The sequence below is a fragment of the Cyanistes caeruleus genome, chromosome 2 (assembly GCF_971803275.1).
Source record: "Cyanistes caeruleus chromosome 2, bCyaCae1.hap1.1, whole genome shotgun sequence".
NCBI classification, from domain to species: domain Eukaryota; kingdom Metazoa; phylum Chordata; class Aves; order Passeriformes; family Paridae; genus Cyanistes; species Cyanistes caeruleus.
In genome coordinates, this window is record NC_141702.1 from 94,919,049 (window position 1) to 94,939,191 (window position 20,143).

Genomic DNA, 20,143 nt, shown 5'->3' on the forward strand with positions numbered 1-20,143 from the left:
TTAAATCAAGGTGTTTTTTATAGAGGAAGCATTTTATGTGGGTGATCAGTTGGAAATTGCTTGCTTGAGTAATGTTTCATTTTTTACCTGGCAGAAGCTAGTTATCCATGGACATGGTTTTAAAGACAAATTCACTGTGCTTCTGGAAGATTGTGATTAATCTCTCTCAAGAAACAAATGAAAATTAGTTACTTTGATACTGGCTTAGACTCTGTTGTCTTAACTGCACTGGCCAGGTAATCTTGAAGACCTTTTCTGTCAAGCAGTGCTTCTAATTTATTTCTTGTTGAGAAGTGTTACTGTGATTTTTGCTCTCCAGTGTACACAAGGCTAGTGGAGGCTATGTTCATGCCATACAACTTGTTGCACGAAATTACTTAAGCAGCAGCTTCAGTTCAAAAGGTTGCAGCAGTGAAATGTTAGGTAGTATTTGTCTGTTTTGATAAATAGCAGCTATGAAACTGAACCTTACAACAATCAAGAAATTGTAAACTTCGGCATCTTTAGTGTAGGCCAGAATAAATTTATAGAATATTCGTAAATTTTAAAATTCAATAGTTTATGCAAGGTTTTGAACTTCCTTTCCCCGGTTGCTTTTTCCCGTGTTTGAAATGTTTTGGTGGGGCCGTGCGTTTCCTTTCATGAGAAGAAGGGTGAGGAAACACGTGCAAGAGCCGCAGTGGCCACCAGGTGGCGGCGGCGCGTCACGAACGCTTCTTCCTTCTGGGGAACCGGCAGGGAGCGATGGATGCGGGAATGCCTGCCTACTAATTTGTACTTCTTTCTGTACCTCAGTGTACAATAGTAATTGTGACCGAAAGACGTCTGCTCTTTAGAACAGAACTTCCCTGGTAAAATGTTTATACTACTGCCTTTTCCAAGTCCAAGAAACTAAAGCAACTGTTGAGCAGGGAAAGTAATCAGAGTCAACAAGATTAAATTATCTTTTGGGCAGGCAAGTTTAGAAGTTTTCTCACGGTTAATTGTGTTTCGTAAGACAGGGTAAATGAAGTTTAACACACCTACATCAGAGAACCTTGAGTTACACTATTGCATTTGTTATTTTTTTGTTTTTAAGGCAAAGACAGGGAAGCGTGTGACGTCACAGCTCAAATGGTTCTTGTATGTTGCTGGAGAAGCATGAAGGAAGTATCTCTGCTCTTAGGGACACTGTGTAAACTTTTGCCTTCGCAGACCACATCTGAACCTTCAGATGTGTTGATTACTGTAGAACAGGTAGGGAAATCATTTTTATTATAAAACCTGCAATTTCTTCTTGGGTGGTGGTGAGGCAGTTTTCAGAAATTTTTTTTCTTACATTTGTATTCTATCTAGGAAAAGTTGTGGCTTTTAAATTTCTTTCAATTGCCATGGGCTAAGGATTTTCTTTGTTATACTTGGTTATCAGTCCTGTTTTGATCCAGTGGTATTCAGAAAGTATAGCTACAATAGAAACAGATAAGAAGTTATTACACGTAACTAACAAACTCATTCATTCTAATTGTATTGGGTTATTTATGAGATGTGTGCTGTGTTTAGGGATACCAATGCTTGCCTGCCACCCTCCCTGTTGTCCCTCTCTCAGGTTATATTAGTCTCTAATAAAATTGCTAAAAAAATCTTCTAAACTGGCTTCATTTTGAACTCTGCATATTGAGATTCTGCTTAAAGTTCTTCCTTAATTAGCCTTCAAAGTCAAGAGTATTGAAAGTCAAACATGCTGACTAGTCTTAGTGTTGTCTCCCCCCTATCCATTGTTTTGAATAATTTATATGCAACGTGACTGGATTTTTTTCCTCAGAAAAAAAAAAAAAAAAAATTCTGGATTTTCAAAAAAATTCCTCTCAGATTTTTTTGATCTGAGAAATCAGAAATCTTAATATGCCATCTGGGTCTCTTGCAGAACATTGAGTTCAGTGTTTGCAAGAAATTAGATTACCACAGGCATTTATTTGGGAAATTTTTTGTGTTTATTAAATTTCTGTTTTAATTGATGACCTTTTCATTTCCATATGTTTCAACAAAACCAGTTTGCATACCAGTTTACATATGAAAGACCGACTACTTTTTAACCTCTTTCTTTCTAACAGAAAACACTTACTCAGTTTTTCCTTAGGTGTTAGAACTTTACATTTAAAAATACAAAATAGCAATATGTACTCAAGATTTTATTTCTTATCTAATGTGGTGTCATGGAAATACTGTTGCTGTCTTTATGTTTGCATTGTCTCCAGTCCTCGTGTTTTCATTTGGTTAACAGCTGTGCTTGTACTGTTGCTGGGGTCTGGAGGGCAGATGAGAGAGCAGATATGCATTTCCACCATTACGTTCCTTAATCTGCACCAAGTCAAAGAGGAATTGGTGTTTTAGAATGAGTCAGTTCTAACTGTAGCATCTGTTTCTGAAAAGCAGACATTGATAGGTGCTCTTTCAGAAGTAATACATTATTAAGGAAGGAGTTGGATTTCCGTGGTCCTTGTGGGTCCCTTCCAGCTCAGGATTTTCTGTGATTTTATAAAAATACCTTCTTTTCCTATAGATGCTTCTTCAGCTTGTTTATGTTTCAGATGTCTTTCTGTAAAACAAAAGGCCTGCATTCTCATTTGGAGCATGCTAATGGATGAGAAGTCAGTTTGTAATCCTGATTTTCCTCAGGCTTGCAAGGAAATACACGAAGAAAAATGTGGGCATCTTTTCTGTACTTTTTGTAACTTCAGGTCATTACCTTGTTTTATACAGAAATAAACAGGAAGAGGTTTCATTCATCAGAAGTTGTAAAAAATGTCCATGCCATAACTGCTTATTAAACTAAAACAGACTTATTAAACACTTTTCAGTGTTGACGAATTAGCAAATTGGATTTTGTTATCTTATGCATATAGAACTTTTCTTTCAAGTTACCCATTCTTTTTCTTTGTTTTGTAACTATTGGAAGAGATTTAAGAATACAGAAAAATAAAACTTTGAGAGAAACCTAGATCAACTTGCCTTGAGCCAGGGCTAAGTAATTGTTGAAAAAAATCTGGTAGCATCCCTTGGCCAGTGTGTGTCATCCTGTTGCAAACCTTCCTCCTGTTGTACCCTGCTCCACATCTAGGCCAGTAACGGTATTGAATTGTGTCTCAGGGGATCAATGCTGTCATAACTTACCCTGAGGATCATAGTGAGCATTGAATTTGCTCACAGTCTTCTAACTGATTGTGCCTGCTTTTTTAATGGAGCATGCAGATGGAAAGACAGTGTCTTACAGTGCTGGTGTACATTAGGAAGTAGCACAGCAGAACTGCCTCCTGGCAGGCAGTGGGGTGCTGGGGGCTACTCTTTGCAGTAGTAATGCTGCCTATTGTGCTGTGTACCTGTGGGGAAGAGGTTGGCAGGGAGGTAGCTCCTGCATGATACTTTATTGTTGTTTGTAAGAAGTTGGGGCAACATCAGATTTGCACTCTCCTTGTTTTTTGAGTAGGAGATTGCGTTTGTGTGACAGTCTTTAAAACATCAGCTATTTTACATGGCGGCCTTGCCTTTAGAAATAAAACATAGGAAGTGCAGTGCATAGTTGGAGGAATCTCTCTATTCAAATGCATATTCTACTTTTCATTTTCCATCTGATCCTAAAAATCCAGAGATGGCAGGCTCATCAATATAAATAGTATCATGTAACCGCCAGGTAATGGAAAGACATCTAATGAAGATTCTGTGTTGTTTTTGTCATATGACATGAAAATTGTGAATGCTTCAAGTCTGGAGGAAGATTTATCTTTTCCTCAAACTTCTGTTTATCTCACCTGGGAAGTTTTAAGACAAATTTGGGAGATAATCTTGCCAGAGCTCTCTGCCAAACTGAAAAGAAACAGGCAGCAGAAGTAAAGACTTGGTTGTCCTATGGCCTGTATTAATCTTTTGGAACATCTTTGAGAGAATTTTTATCTTGAATACCCAGATAATTGCTCTCAGCAGCAAGTGTGGCCCTGTACATTGTTGATCGTTGAGTTAGTAAGATTCACCTGTTGTATTCTGAATTTCTGACCAAGAGCTGAGTTATGGTGGTGCTGCTTCTAGCTTGTGAGTTCAGTGATGCAAGCTTCTAGTCTGCATGGCTGTTGCAAGAAGTTCAGAAATATAAATAGACAAGTTATGTGACCAAAGAAAAAATAAATTTGTGTGAATTCTAAAAGCCTAAGTGTGGTACTGGGACAGGCTGGTAAATTGATCTGCATGTGTATGGATTTCTTGATTTGGTTTTGTTTACACACCTGGAGAATTGCCCTGTCCGTGGGTCAGTTCCTTGTAAGTAAAGAGTACTTACTCCTCCTTTTTGGACTAGAAGGCTGAAATGAAACCCTGTGGCTACAAAAGCTACCTTAAAATCCATTCAGAAATAACTGTTTTAGCTCAAATATCTCCAGTTACTTTGTCTTTCACATTAGGTGAGTTTTAGCTGCAGGAAATAATATGTAGACTGTCTCAGATTTTTTTTTTTTAAAAAATTATTGTTTGGGTGATACAAATTACTTAACAGGAGGTAGAAAACCCATAAAGATAGATACGACATTTACTTCCCTGACAACTTAATTAATTGTCAGATTATTAAAGTATTATTGTATAATAACAGAACAAGCAGAATTTTATAAGCATCTTGCTGTGATTTTAGGCATATTTTTTATATAGAAGGTTTGGAAAAAGTTTTATTGGAGAACTTTTAGGGAGGACTTCTGAAGTAAATTTTGACTAAGGGCATTAAGTATGTGCTATGCATTTTAAACAAATTAAGTGGGCAGTTTGATTTAGACCTTGAAAGTTGATCAGAATTAAAACAAAAACCCAACAAACAAGACAGCCTATGCTTCATGGAATGAGGTCGTGTGGATCTGTAAACTTCCAAACAGATTTAAAAGCTTTGTATTGTAATAGAGCTCTAGAAAATAACTATAAGTGAAAGTTCAGTTATCACATTTACAATTTCAATGCTTTTGGAAATAGCTCACGTTACTACAACATTATCTTCATTTTAAAATTGTTTCTAATGATCAACAGCAATTATGCAGAATTCTGGAACATCAGAAATCTGTATTTATCTATGTATTACTTAAACTAATGTAGATTTGTTGCCCTTCAGTGCAATTTTTGGAGTTTGAATTTCGTATCTTAAATATTTTATAGATTTTTTTTCTGCTGTTGTGCTTTAGTTGGGGTTTTCTTTGGGGTTTCAGGCAAGACTGTAGGCAAACAAGAAGGATTCTGCATTTGTTTCCCCTGAAAATCAGACTTGTCTCTTCTCTTAAATCTGAGTATGTCCATCACGGACAAATAACCAATTTCATGTCCTTAATATTTTCTGACTTTTAAAAAGAATAGAGAACTACTCACTTAACCTAAGAAAATGAGTTTAATGTTTTTTGTCATTAAAGTAAGTGGTTGTTTATTACAGACTTCTAGATGCTTTTTGCTTGTACCAGTGACCCTTCCAACCAGGGGAGGATTGCTGCTTTGAACTGGAAGATATTTTGCATATATAAATAAATTATGTATATGTGATTTTAAATGGTTTAGTAACTTTTTCTTTCTTTTTTAGGTTAAAAATATTGGTGATTACTTTAAACATCATCTGTTGCAGTCAAGGCACAGGGGTGCATTTGAATTGGCATATGCTGGCTTCGTGCAACTTACAGAAATGCTTTCCAGGTAGAAGATGGGCAACTTACTGTGTTTTTAATATAAGTTTTACCAAATTTTGGCATTGATCCTGAATCTGGCTGTGCAAGCAGATCCTTGCTTTCATGTGGATTTTATTTAAGTTTGGTGTAGGCATGATTGTGACAGCTACATGATGTCTGTAACTGACTTGGACTGCAATATTTATGGTTAGAGATGATGCTTAGGCATTGAAAAATGATACAGACATATAATGCTCACTGCATTTTTCTTCATTTCTGGCATGTTAGTTTCCTGAATAGCTCTTAAAAACTCTTGGGAAAAGTAAAAGTGTAGAATTCTTCCATCTCACTCCCGTTTTCTGGTCCTTTATGAAAATGTATGCCAGACTTTTTGCCTTAGCCAGGACATTTTCTTGGAAACTTCTATTACCTGTCACTGAGTTGGTTATTGTGACATTTGGAAGACTACCTGAGAGTACATCACAGGGTGTGATATGCACTCTGGCTTTTTTCTTTCCCCTTGTAACTTTATAGTTTCCTAGAAGAACTAAATGAACAGAATTGTCCTGAGGTCTGGGCAGGATCCTTGGAATTTCCATTACATGCTTAGTTACTGATTTCAAGTGCTGGTTATGTTTCTTAGCGGTGTAAAGTGTTTATATCCCATCCATGTTTTAATAAGAAAAATTAAAATTTCTACTGACTAGGGAGAGTTTGGTAGTATTTTTTTTTGCTGTTATTATTCTTTTTAAGTATGAAAGACCAGTCAGATTTTCAATTTGAGGTGCCTGCATTTTCATACCAATGCCAGGTTAAGCAACCAATGTTCCCCTTTTGCCACACATCAGCTAGTTTGATGGGCAGATCTGTTTCTTCTTTACTTCATACTGGAAACAGTTTTGGTGCTTTTAATACAGACTGGCTGGCTGATCAGGTTCATTGTGTGTCCCCTCAGAAAATATTCTCAACAGAATTGAGGCTTGGTCTCTGCTGGATGCTGGGTGAGGCTGCTGCATCCATGCACCAGCACTGCTACAATAATGGTACTTGTGTTCATTCTGTGTGCCAGTGGGCTGTTAAACTGCATGCCATGATTCTCTTGGTGATCTTTCTCTCCAAGGTATATTGTTTTCTTTCAGGTGATAGCAATCTGAGGGTTTTCAAATTGGTCTGAGGAGTTTAAGTGTTCACACAACCTTGCTTTAACACTTGGTTGTTTACTCAAAAAGGAAAAAAAAAAATTTGCAGCTTATCTTTTTGCCTGTCTATATATTTTATATATGCTTGTTAAGATATTGGAATCTTCTATACCATGAAAACTTGTTTCAGGAAGTTCTAAGGTTATGTAAGTTTTCTCCCATCAACATGAAAAGAGAGTCTGGCCATTAGAGTAATACAGTTAAAAAAGAAAAACAACCAATAAGCAGACCTTTTACTACCACGAGTCTATTGAGACAAGAAAGGAGTAATCTAAACAGGTACAGCCCCACTGGTCTGATCTCAGTCAGTCTGCAAGACTGTCTTGTAGCAAAGGCAAAGTAAAAAGCAGGAAATAATGGAAAACATATAAAACATGCAGTCAGTTTATAGGAGACTTGCTGTTTTTCTTTGATTTGCAGTTTTTAAATTTCTTTTAAAAGCTGAGGTAAATAGAGTAGAGCAAATCTACCCAGACTGGAAAAGTTGCTGGTGTGTTTGTTGCCTCTCCTGCTTTCTGACATTGTATTTAATGGACCACAATCCACTTAACAGCAACCTTAGGTTGAAAAATGAAGAGCTGAGAGAACTCTGCTTGCCTGAAAATTATTCAAACATTAAGTGATATGTATGTATCATTCAAAACAAAAGCCCTTCAAAATTAAGGGAGCTTCCTCTTCTGAATTAGCAGGTGTCAGTTACAATTTTTTGGTTATCCATACTGCCAAGCATTTTTAAAGTTAAGGTATTTCAAGTAGAGCAAGTGTTCCTTTGGGAAGAAAGATTCATAAGAACTGGAGAGCAGCTCTGTGGATGTGCATTCATTTCAATGAAAGACAATATTTTCCAGGAACTACAGGTCTCAACACTTATATTTGTATTTAAAACAAAGGAGAAAGGAGACTGATACCAGAGCAGGAAATGACTCTTTGATTTGGTACTCTTGGGATATGAGGAATATTTTGAGACTCTCCTCCAAAAGGGGCGAATTAAGTCCTGGTGAATGCAGCTGCCTTGCAGGTCTGTTGATTGTCATGGAGTCTTTCCATGTCCCTGCTGCAGCTGGGGGGGGCTCCATTCTGCAAGTAAATCCACTCCATAGCTGAGTGGCTCATGGGCAGTCTCAAAGCATATATGTAAGAATCTGTATTAATTTACTGCTGTGTCCACAAATTCCAGAAGATAAATTTTTTGTCCGGGGCAGCTTATAGTAATGTACAGCTTAGCATGATATCTTGTTCAACAGGATTGAACTTAAGATGTGCAGAAGCATCCCTGACACTTAAATTTGTTCTTTCTGTAAAACACAGTGAAAAATCTTTCCAGGCATTTATGAATTACTCCAGTTGAACTTATTACTTATAGCCAAGCACTTCTTTAAAACTTTATGCTGCAGTCTTTTATCTGAGCTTGCTTTTAGCTGTACAGCCCTTAAACACCAGTCTTTATAAGAACCAAGAGCGGACCTTTTTTGAGACAGAATGATGGTATTCAGACCTGTTTGAGTTAGTGGTGAAAGAAAAATGTTTCCTCTGCAGAGAGTTCTTACAAACCTGATGAAATTGATCTGTCCTGAAATTTGGATGTAAATTGCTGAGTCTGCTCTAATATGCAAGTTACCATTCTTCTGTTTCCCTGTTGATACTCCTTCTGGGAGTGTAGTGCTCCCTTTGTCATGCCTGTTTAATGTTGCCTGCAGCTGCACCTTCAGAAAACCATACAGTTACATAACAAGCAACATTCACATTAATGAAATAAGCAATGTGTTTTTATAAAAGACTATTTCCTGTCAAAGGCCTGGAGAAATTTAAAAATGCTCATTTGGTCTGATAACATGGTGGTTCAGGAAAGTCAGAAATCTGTTTTAAACTTGAAAACTTGAATCTCCTGTAATCCTTATTAGTTAAGCAATTTCTTTGTCCCAAGTGATGTTTTTCCTGCTTTGCATTTCTTTTTTCAGTGATATCTTTTCTGGAAATCCACCTCTGTTTTAGGGGATGTGGTAAGTTAGGTCCATAATTGTTTACTGGAAAACTGTAAATAAAAGAAAGAGATAAAAATCACGCTTTTATTTTAAAAGTGTGTAATCTGTCAGTATCAGTGAAAATTACTTACCTGTACCTAGTCGGTGTCTGATCTTCTGTAGTATTTCTTTTGGGGAACTGGAATAGACCCCTGCTAATCTTTGCAGTAAACTCTGCTTCTATCTCAATTTGCTGCTCTGAAGTGACTGTAACTCTTTGCTTTCTCAGCCTGCTTGATCTGCCAGGAAGACTTGTAAAATGGAGATATCACTAATGGACTTGCTAGTGAAACTTACCAAAATCGTAAATAATTTTTCAGCAAAAGTGTAATCACAGACGTAAAGGAAAGATTGTTGAAGGGAGACAAAGAAAGTGGGGGAGAAAAACTGTTCTTATATATTGAGATGCTTGTAGCATTAGGAAATACATGACATAAGGAAGTATGAGATACAATGTTAAGACACTGCTCAGGTTGAAGATGTGTTAATTTTTAACACTTTGTATTTTCACTCCTATTTATTTTCCTGCTTGGTGTGAGAGAAAGATGGGGTAATGATAGTGTATTTCTGAATTTTTTAAGCCACCCAAGGTTCTCCTTGCTCTGCTTTACTGATAGAGAAACCTCAAGCCCTTCTGCATGCTCCTATGTAATCTGGATTTTTTTTTTTTCATGTGGAGCAGATCCTATGGAAAGGAAGATGCAGGTGGAAGGACTTTGTAGTTTCAGAGGAGTTGTTCTTAAAAGCAGGCTTATAACTTGAATAGTAATGTGTTTCTGAAGTTAGATTCTGGTCTGAGAAGTACCAGGGGCAGTATTATGTCTATAGAAAAAACGGGAGTCATATTACTTAGGTGAAAAAGAATAATACTACTGGCCTGTTGAGAGAGAAAAAATAGTGAAAGAAGCACTTTTTCCCTAGATAGGAACTGCTTACAGTGATTTGAAACACTGGATTCTGGATATACACATGTAGAAAAATGCTTCTGGTCATGTGATGTTTATGCCTCAGGGCATTGCATCCAGCAAGGCCGAATTCAAGACTGACCCATTGTTAACACACCATTTATTTCACATAGGAGAAAATATAGTTATATGACTTAGGGAGAGGAGTTTAGCTTTAACTTAGGATTGCCAGGCTTTTGTACTCATTGATACTGACCACAGAAATGGTTTGGGGCATGTATGAAATTGTTTTAACAGACAGAAAATTGTGGGTTACACTTAATGTACTGCATCTTAAGTAATTTGTGTATCAACTTACTGTGTTATATTTTCATTATCAACAGTATTTGTTTGATCTGGTAGAAATAATTGCTGTTTCATTCTGGAGAATGACATTTGATCTTGAGTCTTTATTTTTTTATTGTAAAGCTTCATTATTCTTAAAATTTAGGGCCACCTCCTTCTTATGACAATATTCTCTTTGCCATACCACAAGGAGACTGAGCTGCCAAATGGAAGGGAGTAGTCATCTCCATTGCAAAGTCAATAGTCTCTAATATTTCTAACTCTACAGCAGTAACTCTTTCACCTTCTAATAAATAAAAGTGCATTGGTAGGTGACTTAACAAGGTAGTATTACTTGTGGCAAGATTGAAGCAATATGGCTTTAAGGGAGTCTGAAGTCTATTTGACTTCAGTATACTTCTCTTTCTACTAATCCTGAGAGAAGAAAAATCCCTCAGTTTACTTAAGAATAAAATATTCAGTGTGCTACATAGCAACTTCTAAATATTTCTTTAATGCTTTACTTTCTACTTCTCTGCGCCCCAGCAGATGTAGGTATTTGTCACGAGGTGTTCGTGTCAAGATAACATAGTGAAGAGAGATGAGCACTGTTCTTTGCATGATTGAATGGAGACATTTAAATTCTGCTTAGCTATGGAGGTAGGACCAGGTGCCTTCATGATCAGAATGAGGAGATTTTGCAGAATGTGTTGATGTGGATGAAGAGAACTGCAAAGTAGTGTTTTAACTGCTGAGGCTTATGGAGGAGATCCGTGAGAAGTCTTGTGTGGTTTCAATTCTAGAGCTGTATCCTCGTTGTGTACCCAAAAGTGAGTTTAGAAATGCATCCTGAAAGTAAGCAAGGGCAAGCCACTTACCAGCAAAAGAAAAAGAGTAGTTAAAGAAAAGAGAGCTCACAGTGAGTTTCCAGGTTAATCTTGATTGCCTCTGTCATAGGCTTGGGGCAGAAAGTGCCTTACTTTTATGCTGTGGTATGAGGTGATGTATCGCTTGTGAAGTTTAGTTCCTCTTGAGCTCTGGACTGCTGGTTTGCATTCTGACTGCCCTTTTGAAGAGGTGCTGCCCTTAAAAAATGGGGTGAATACCTGTAGAAAATATGGTGAAAATCCTCCAAGAATTACTGAAGAATAAGAAGTGTTCTGTGTCTTCTGCTGACCTGTCTGGCACTTCCTGTGACCTCAGTTCTCTGCATTACTAGTTTTCTGTTTCTTTGTGAATGAAGGAAAGGAGTGTTTCACTGCAGATTAAATCCTCATTTATTGTTCATGATCAGGCTTTTAGCCAATGTAAATTCTTGCTTTAATAAGAGGAGGAAGAAGACGGGAATATATGCAGACCTTCCATTAGATTTTGGTTTTCACATCAGTACCTGCTGCCTTTTACCTTTTCTTTTAAATTCTTTATTTCAGTCACCCAGGTAGAAAACTTGATTGTAGTCTTACTGTAAGGTCTCACTATTTAGTCATGAATTTAATTATAGTTTATATTTTTAGGTAAGGTAAGTCCTGCATGGTTGTGATAATTACAGTTGTATTGCCCACAGTGATGAATTATTTCTTCTGCTCTGAATCACTTGTCAAACCAGTGTGACAGGATTTAATAACAGTGTCCTGTTAATAGAACTTTTTGTAACAACAAATGATCCTTTTGGAACATTGACATAAGATTAATGGGCTGGTGTTGCACACAGAATGTGGTACATTTCGTTGAACTGAACAGCACCAGTAATTGAAGCAGACTTGAGCTTTTCCTTGTCCTTGGAAGTCCTTTGCTTTCAGGAAATGCTGAGTTTTATAACTGCAAAGGAGGAGTATTTGATGATAGGAGGGCAATTTAGGTACTTTATGAGAAGTTTAACTGACTTAGTATTGAAAAGAGCACTATGGATCTTGTTTTTGATTCCTTCCATTGCTCTGAGGTTTGCGAGGTTATTTACATTATGTGTGCTTACCTTGAGGGGCTTCAGTTTCAGTTTGTATGGTTACAAACATGATTATTAGTGTCAGGGTCTTGCATCAGCTACTGTGTGGCAACAAAGATATAATTTGTTAAGTGTCACTTCGTACACAGTGGCTGATGTGCATATGTCTTTGTTTTTTTCCTCCAGAAGATGGTAATAATTTTTGGCAGGAGAGAATTGTTGCAGCATGGAAGCACAGAACCTTGTTTTCTGTTCAGTTGAATATATTTTGCTAGTGGCTCTAATAAGGAGGGTTAATATAATTTGTACCAACACTGAAAAAATGTAATCTTTTTTAAAATTCCTTTTATTTCATAATAAAAATCAGTGTATATGCTTGGAGATGTTTACATACAGCAAGAAATACTTCTTAAGGTCACTAAATGCTTTCTTTGACTTTGTTCTTGTTTTATTCCTTTGTTTCATGTTTCTTATGTATCTGTTTGATGTAGATGTAACAATGAGAGTCTGCACAAGATGCCAGAGCATTGGCTAAACTGTGTGTTAGAAGAAATCAAATCCTGTGATCATTCTTCCACACTGTGTGCAACCAGACGGAGTGCAGGAATTCCATTCTACATACAGGTACCAACTAATGTCACTGCTTCTGATTTAAATGTATTCTTCAGAAAGGACATTTAAGAAAAGGAAATTACATATTTATTTTTCCCACTCCAACTCCTTTTGATCAAACAGTTGTTTTTTTCCTTTTTTTTTTTTTTTTTCTACTTTGATTGCTGTTATGCAACCAAGAAGCCATTTGTAGTTAAACCATGTTTGGCACCACAGTTCTATTGACTCTTGAGATTTTTGGTTTGTGGTGGATTTTAATGGCATTTCTAAAGACTGTGTTTAGGCTTTATGTTACAACTTTACATTATTATGAGTGTAATAATTTTGGCAAATTCATAGATTAATTCACAGATTAAGTAAGGCTTTGTTAACTGTGTAACTATGGGCTACTTCAGTATGCAGCAGGAGGGGTAAAACATGAACAGAGCTTCACAGAATTGTAAAATGGTGGCCTATTAAATGCTGCAAAGAACTTGGGAAGGCCACTCAACAGCAATAAAGCACAAGTTAATAGTGTCACACTAACTGGTGTTGACTGACAGTCTCAAGTGCAATGAAGGAGTAGATTACTGAAGACTTTTATCTGTGAATGTGAGGCCATGCTCCCACATTCTTCCCACTCCCTTTGCTACCTTCAGCTCCATTAATCCCAGCCTCTTTGACTTCTGCCAAGTTCAGAACTGATGGCGGGATGGCAGTGTTTTGTCCCTGCTTGATGTGTCACCTCTCACTGAGTGCCCCACATTTGTATGCAGCAGCTCTTCTACATCCTTGTGGGGTCAGCCACTGCAGAGTTGGTTTTGCATATTATACTTCATCTATTTTCATTCCTTTGTTCCTTAAAGGAGCCATATTTGCTTTCCCCTAAATTAACCTCTATGATCTTGATTTTCCACCAGTTTTCTAAGACAGGAGTCCAAGAGTAACTATATGATTTTTAATTTACTCCACTCTGTGAAGTGCAATCTCAAGCACGTTCCAAGGAACTGAAGGACTGCTGGGAGCAAGCTCTCTCTGCCAGAATAATTCATCTTGCTTGTTTTCTATTCTGAGTTTGCCCTGAGAAAGTTGAGGCAGCCGGCTTCTGTCTGACCTCTTATGTGAGTGACAGCTTGTTCCTGGCTTTGCTAGATGTGTGTGCAAGGCAGCAGAGATCAGAAGTAGGGCATTACTAGTGCCCTAGTAGGTTTTAGAAACACTTTTCCTGTTCAGTTTCAGAAGTTAAATATTTTTGTTACTTCTGAGAGTAATTTGTCTGCAGATGGAATTTGGCAATTTCATGTTTTTTAGTTTTTCCCATTCACACTACACAGTTTGAATCTGGTGGACATTATCTAGTTTTAGTCTTGACAATGTGGGGGGGGAAAAGCATGTTTGAATCAGTTTTTTATGTGAAAAGTTTGGTTACTGCAAGGACTTGGTGAATATCCCACTGCAGAAAACCTGTGTAGTCTGCAGTTGGCCTACTGACTCCTTAGGACAAAACTTGCACTGTGCCACAGCTCTATGGATAAACAGGTCAGAGGCTTCTATTTTGACACTTCTGGAAGAGTACTAAGTCTAGGCAATTAACAGGAAAGTTTGAAATTAACATTTGGATTAGTCTGAAATAAACTGTTTTCAGATTATAATTTTATAGTAAAGAGAGGTGATATTGTTCTTTGGCAGTACTTTTGAATAGCCCTGTAGACTCAGTTAAAATGGATTGAACCTTCAATGTCACGTGGCATTTAGATAATAAAAATCCAAGTTGTAATGTGTTTCCTAACAGTAGTAAAAGAAGGTTATTTTATTAATGCAGTGAGATCTCTTTGCTAGTTACATCCTGTGATTGTGTTCTTGTTAACCTAAAATACACCTATTTTAATAAGAATATGTAATTTTTAATGTTATAACCATTCCATGACCTCTTTAAAATAGGAATGTTATTACTGAATAGCGCAAAGGTGCAGCTTCAGTTAGTGGGTGGGAAAATAAGATTTTCAGCTTTAACATTATGAAATTTCAGTCTTCAGGTCATTTGCCTCTCTTTTATACTTCACAAACACCTTTTTTTTCCCACCTGCCCTCTCTGCTTCTCCTATCATTAAAGGTACTGATAAGCTGACAGAAACTACTACTCTGTTTCTGCCTAAACTCTGTAGTTCACTTGGTTCTTACTGATGCTGAACAGACTCTAGGCCCCAAAGCACAAATGGATAATAATCTTTTATTGGTAATGATTTATGATTATCCATTTGTACTAACTTGGAAAAATTCAACAAGAGCTACTAGAGAGACTATTCTAAATTCAGTCCTGAATTTTAGAAGACTAATTTAGAGTATTTTCATCTCAGTTGGATATCCTATGCACTGAAATACTATTTGGAGATAGATGCATCACTTCTCTTTTTTCAAAAATGCTCTGCTTGTTTCATCCTGTGTTGAAAACCAGAATTTGTTATTTGGCTGGCCCTTGTCATCTCAAATAGATGTTATTAACCTAAAAAAAATATAAATAAATCCATACTAGAAAATGTAAGTATGTGTAGTGCAGCAGATACTTTTGCTCTCCAAAGTGCTATGATTTTTATTCTGAGAAGCTTTGAACAAAGCTGAGTTGGAACTGAAACTTAATCTTTTGCAATTTTTTCTTAGTCATTCTGTATGGTCAGAAGCTAGGCTGTGGTATGGTAAATACAGGAATGGGAGCAGAACTCACAGAACAGTAAAACGACTAGAAACACCTGATTTTTATTTTTTTTCCCTCCTTTCTGTAGGCTTTGTTGGCATCAGAGCCAAAGAACAGAACAGATTTGCTGAAAATGACAATGAAAGAATTGATATCTCTGGCTGCACCTTTGAGTGAATCTTTAAGTGTAATTCCACAGGTAAAATTCAGCCTCTCATCTGAAGGCATATGCCAAAAGTGTGTTTACACTATTTCAAACAGTTAAGGAAGGCATGTGTTTTTATTGAGGATATTCTGTTCTTATTATCTATACTAGATTTTAAAATGTGTTTGCATGTGCAGAGGTTATGAAGTTACTGTAAAACATACTGAAATATGGATTGGGCATAATTTCATAAGTTTTTTTCTAGTACAGTAAATGAAGTCATATGTGAGCAAATTGCTGCCTGAAGTATATTTCTAAACAGACAGATAAGCAACTTCCTTTTTACAAGTTTGTAAATGAACAAGCAAGCTTTGCTTACATTTAAAGTAAATAAATGAGCTGTTTATGCATGAATCATAGTAAAACACTACATGAAAACTGATTTTAGTCATACTTAGTAACTTCTAAAGCTGATGTACATACATTTGGAATACTAAAAAAACTTATTTTAAAGGCAAGACCTATATCTTCAAAATGTTATCATGTCATCATAAACATCATTTATCATTCTCTTTGTAAGTGCAAGCCATAATTTGTTCGCAATACACAGAAGGATGTCCAAATGATTCTGCCAGATTTCCTGCTGGTATGAATTTATGTAGCCTTGCCAATGTCTATGAAGCCATGTGTATTACCACCTTCCCTTACAGAGGGTAGAGAAATATCAGAAAAATGCTCCACATGGTAAAGCTTGCCTGGCTGTCAGTTTTAGCTTAATATTGCCCTCCTGTGAGTTGTAGTTTATTTTTTCTCACAGTATCTACAGCATGTCAAGAATGTTGAAAAAGATGATTCTGAACTTCAAAAGTTATTTTTACAGCTATGATAAGCTAAGGATAAAAGAATGTTGGCCTTCACTTGCAATGCCTGGACTATAGTTGTTAGAGGAATATATTTTTAAATTGTAACTTTTTAACAGTGTTTACTGCAGCACTATTTTAGTGCATTTTTAAGCAGCAGTATTTCCTGTATTTAATATGGAAATAAAGCACTGTAAATGTGTATATAGATTGTTTTTGCTTTACATGTTCACTGTTTTAATTACAGAAACTAATTTTAAGATACTTACTAATGAATTTGGATTTTTCATATATTTCTTCTTCCACCACAGGTTCATGCTTTAAATATCCTCCGGGCACTGTATAGGGATACACGTTTAGGTGAAAACATCATGCCTTATGTTGCAGATGGAATAAAAGCATCAATTCTAGGGTTTACATCACCTGTCTGGGCAGTAAGTTAATTCTTAATTTTGCTTCTCTAGTTTAACAGGATATAGAGTGGTCCTGTTCAGTGAAGCTTTGGTCATGTTTATAAATGGCAGTACTACAATTTCTGGAATATGATATTTTAAGGTATGGTAAAAAAAAAATGTAGACCTGCAAAAAAGTCATAATTTTGGTCTTTTTTTTTTTTTTTGTTTAGTTTTTACTAATGTGAAGTGCTGATAGCCATAAAAAGTAGGGACAAAGGTTACGTTACAGGTTAAAGTCTCTCTGGCTGTTAAATTTTGAGTCAGTGCAGTTAGCTAGTAAGAAGTGTATTTGCATTCATTTTGACTGTTACTTTGCTCTTGAATTTAAGATCCCATAGGGCATATTCAGGTAGAACACTTCATGATCTGCTGTGCATAAGGGTTAATCCTTTGAACCACTGAAAATCTGTATGCATTCCTTATAATAAAGATAGACATCTCCAAGGAACCTGAACTTTCCAGTAGTACTTCCTTCATTGGAAAGATGTTCTGAATTTATAGTTTCCATGTACTGACCTGTAGCATGCTTTTCACTGAGCTGTTACTCTATTGACTGTACATTAATGGCTGTATTTTTTTTTAAAAATCGTACATTTCAAAGAGATTTTTAAAGTGTAGTTCTTATTTTTTCCTTTAGGTACGAAATTCATCTACACTTCTTTTTAGTGCTCTGATAACAAGAATTTTTGGAGTTAAAAGAGGGAAAGATGAAAATTCCAAAAAAAATAGGTAAGCTTCACTTCATATCAGTTAGAAGTTTGCAAAACATGACCTTAGCCAACAGCAATTTGAAAATGTTGCTTGCTTTCTGGATATATTTGAGACATGATGTTACAAGATCATCAGTCCTTAAACTGTGCTGCCAAGAAGTAAGTGGTAGGGCCAAAAATATCTGCTGTTAAACACAGAGTTAATTGTACTCATGTGCAATTTCACAGGAGTGGAATGTTGCTGAGAGGTTTTGTTACCAGTGGCTCTTCCAAAAACCAGGGGCTCTCATGGTCACAAAACAGACTTACAGCTCCTGAGTGCAAAGAGAAAGGGTGTAAAAGAGAAGAGGAACAGTGGTTACACGTGTTCCTTACTTCTAGAGAAGGGCTGGAGTTGATTTCACCCCTACTAATTTGAGATTCTTCCCCTTTAGTCTTCATGCTTTAGAACACTCTCATATCTCTTTCCTCAAAGCTCTAAAAATTGCATCTTGCAGCGCCATTTCTCTTCCAAGGGATCCTGCCCTTGGATTCTGTAGTCCTGCTTCAAATCCCTTACTGTTTCACTTTTTGTAAAACCAGTTCTCCTCTGCCTCTTAAAACTCCACAGTCCTGCACATTCCGGTTTCTTTGCACCCTCCAGTTACTGCACAAAGACCCCCATGTTTTCTTTGGCCTCTTCCGTTCACTTTTTCAGCAAATGAAGCATATCCATGCCCTGTACTCTGTGACTGAGATTTCTGCTCTAGCAGGGATGTGAAAATAACCCTGAATGTAGAATAAACTCAATAAAAAATATTCCTGGGTAAGCCTGTGGGGCCATAGAGTGGTCACGGTATGGATATTATGGTAACCATTCCAGTAATTCCTAATGTGTTTTCACATCGCAGGCAAGGCATGCGGTTTCTGAAAGAGGGTAATTGTTGCGATTTACCTACAGAAATTCCACCTTTTTTATAGTGGTTCCTTACTGTTGATCCGTGTAACTAATAAAATTTTCATGGATAGTTTGAAAAACTAAATGTCTTGGGATGATAATGGTCTGTCATCCTTTAGATGCTACATAGGTGACGTTTTAGCTGTGTGAAATAATTGGTTTCAGGTGTCACTTGAAAAAGTTAGTTACTTAGTGCATGTATGAACATGAGAAAGAAAAACAGGTGGGAAACTGGAGGGAGATTTCCCTTAGAAAATAACTCTTTCCCCAAAACAATTTGAACTGTTAGCTGCTCCACTGCATGAAATTATTCTTGTTTTGTCACATACCCAAGTCACTTCTAAATTCACTTCTGTAACCCTCCTGAAGCCGAAGCAGAGCAATAAAAAGTGATTTTAATTTCTCACCTTCTTACTTTGGTTTTATAACAGCATTTAAAGTTGTTTTTTTTTCTTTAATTTTTTTTATTGAGCTCTTACTGAGACACCTTGCCTTTTAAAATTCCTATCTTTGGGAAAGATTTAGCACTAACTTCTGCAGTGGGGAGGCAAACTGACTTCTCAAATGCATGTATTTGATGATCTGTAGAATCTGAGATTTCTGCTTGTGAAGCTGCAGAAAGTAATGCATTTGAGCATTACTTTGAGTCTGTTGGGGATGGGAGATACCAGAATGAAGCAATCTTTTATGTAGCTGAATTAAATTTATTAATGGCAATGTTAATTTTTATGTAACTGGTCCTGTTGACTTACTTCTCTGAAGCTTTTGTTTACAGTAATTCTCTGTAGTCATTTTAACCAAAAGATGTTAAACCTGGGCTGGCTTTCTTTTCTTCATCTGTTCATTTAGCAGTTGTGCATTAAGCATTGCATGTAATCACTTCTGCTGTTTTCCATGTATTCTTGTCAAAACTGTGACACAGGGATTAGGAAGGCACCTCTTAAGACAGGTCAGTGAGGGTGTGAAAACAGGCAAAGATTTGGTTTGTACCTCCTATCTCTGCAGAAGAACCCCACAGGTGGGTATAAGGTGGGTTGTGTTTGGGAAGAGAGACATCTGTATTTCTGTGGTTTAGCACCACGAGGTGTCACCGTTGCTGCACAGCTCCCTGCAGCCTCATCCCTGGGTGCAGCTGTGCTTGGGCACTTCAATTTGGGAGCTTTAAACTCAAGGAGCGTGTTGCTGGAATATAATTCATATATTAAAACCAAGTAATTTTTTCCCCACTTCCAAAGCACTGGCATTTTGACAACTTGGATCTGTAGGAGCTTTTGTGAAAGTCACCTGGGTTTAAACTGCGTGTTCTGTTGCCTTGAGCATGTGCTGTTTACATTAAGGGACTGTCTGTCCAGAAACCAACTCTCTCATTAGGACCCTGCCTAGGGGTTTCCAGTTTACCTGATTTTGGATTAGGGGGTTAAATCTGTCACTTTTGTGTCAGTAGGGAATTAGGTTATTACTGGGCTATTTTGGGCATCTCTCTAAAAAAGGATGAACTTTCTGTCTGGTTTCTCAAGAGTAGTTCCTATGATACTGATAGAAGTGGGGTGGTTTGTGTAGACTTTCACAAGGAAGCTTTGTTGGAACATGAAGTATTGATGCATCTTTTTAATTTTAGCATGGATGAAAAAGAAGATGAGTCAGAAAATTAATATGTGAAAAATAACAACTGTGTGTAGTCTTGCTTGTTGGAGAGGAGTTGTGTGAA

At 36.8% G+C, this 20,143-nt stretch overlaps 1 protein-coding gene and 1 long non-coding RNA gene across 3 annotated transcripts in view; one reads left to right on the forward strand and one right to left on the reverse strand.

The window, feature by feature from the left end:
* The window catches only part of THADA (THADA armadillo repeat containing), a 152,142-nt gene that overhangs the window by 17,444 nt on the left and 114,555 nt on the right, over positions 1 to 20,143 (forward strand). For both annotated transcript variants that reach the window (XM_086878437.1, XM_086878438.1), the window contains exons 21-26: positions 1,079 to 1,236; positions 5,573 to 5,682; positions 12,537 to 12,669; positions 15,417 to 15,527; positions 16,645 to 16,767; positions 17,426 to 17,517. In XM_086878437.1, the coding sequence (XP_086734563.1) occupies positions 1,079 to 1,236; positions 5,573 to 5,682; positions 12,537 to 12,669; positions 15,417 to 15,527; positions 16,645 to 16,767; positions 17,426 to 17,517 (727 nt within the window). The remainder of the gene's footprint in view (positions 1 to 1,078; positions 1,237 to 5,572; positions 5,683 to 12,536; positions 12,670 to 15,416; positions 15,528 to 16,644; positions 16,768 to 17,425; positions 17,518 to 20,143) is intronic.
* On the reverse strand, positions 2,156 to 3,078 carry LOC147655013 (uncharacterized). The gene is made up of 3 exons (XR_015283650.1): positions 2,989 to 3,078; positions 2,525 to 2,575; positions 2,156 to 2,337 (listed from the first exon to the last, which is right to left on the reverse strand). It is a non-coding gene; the product is annotated as an uncharacterized LOC147655013 (long non-coding RNA).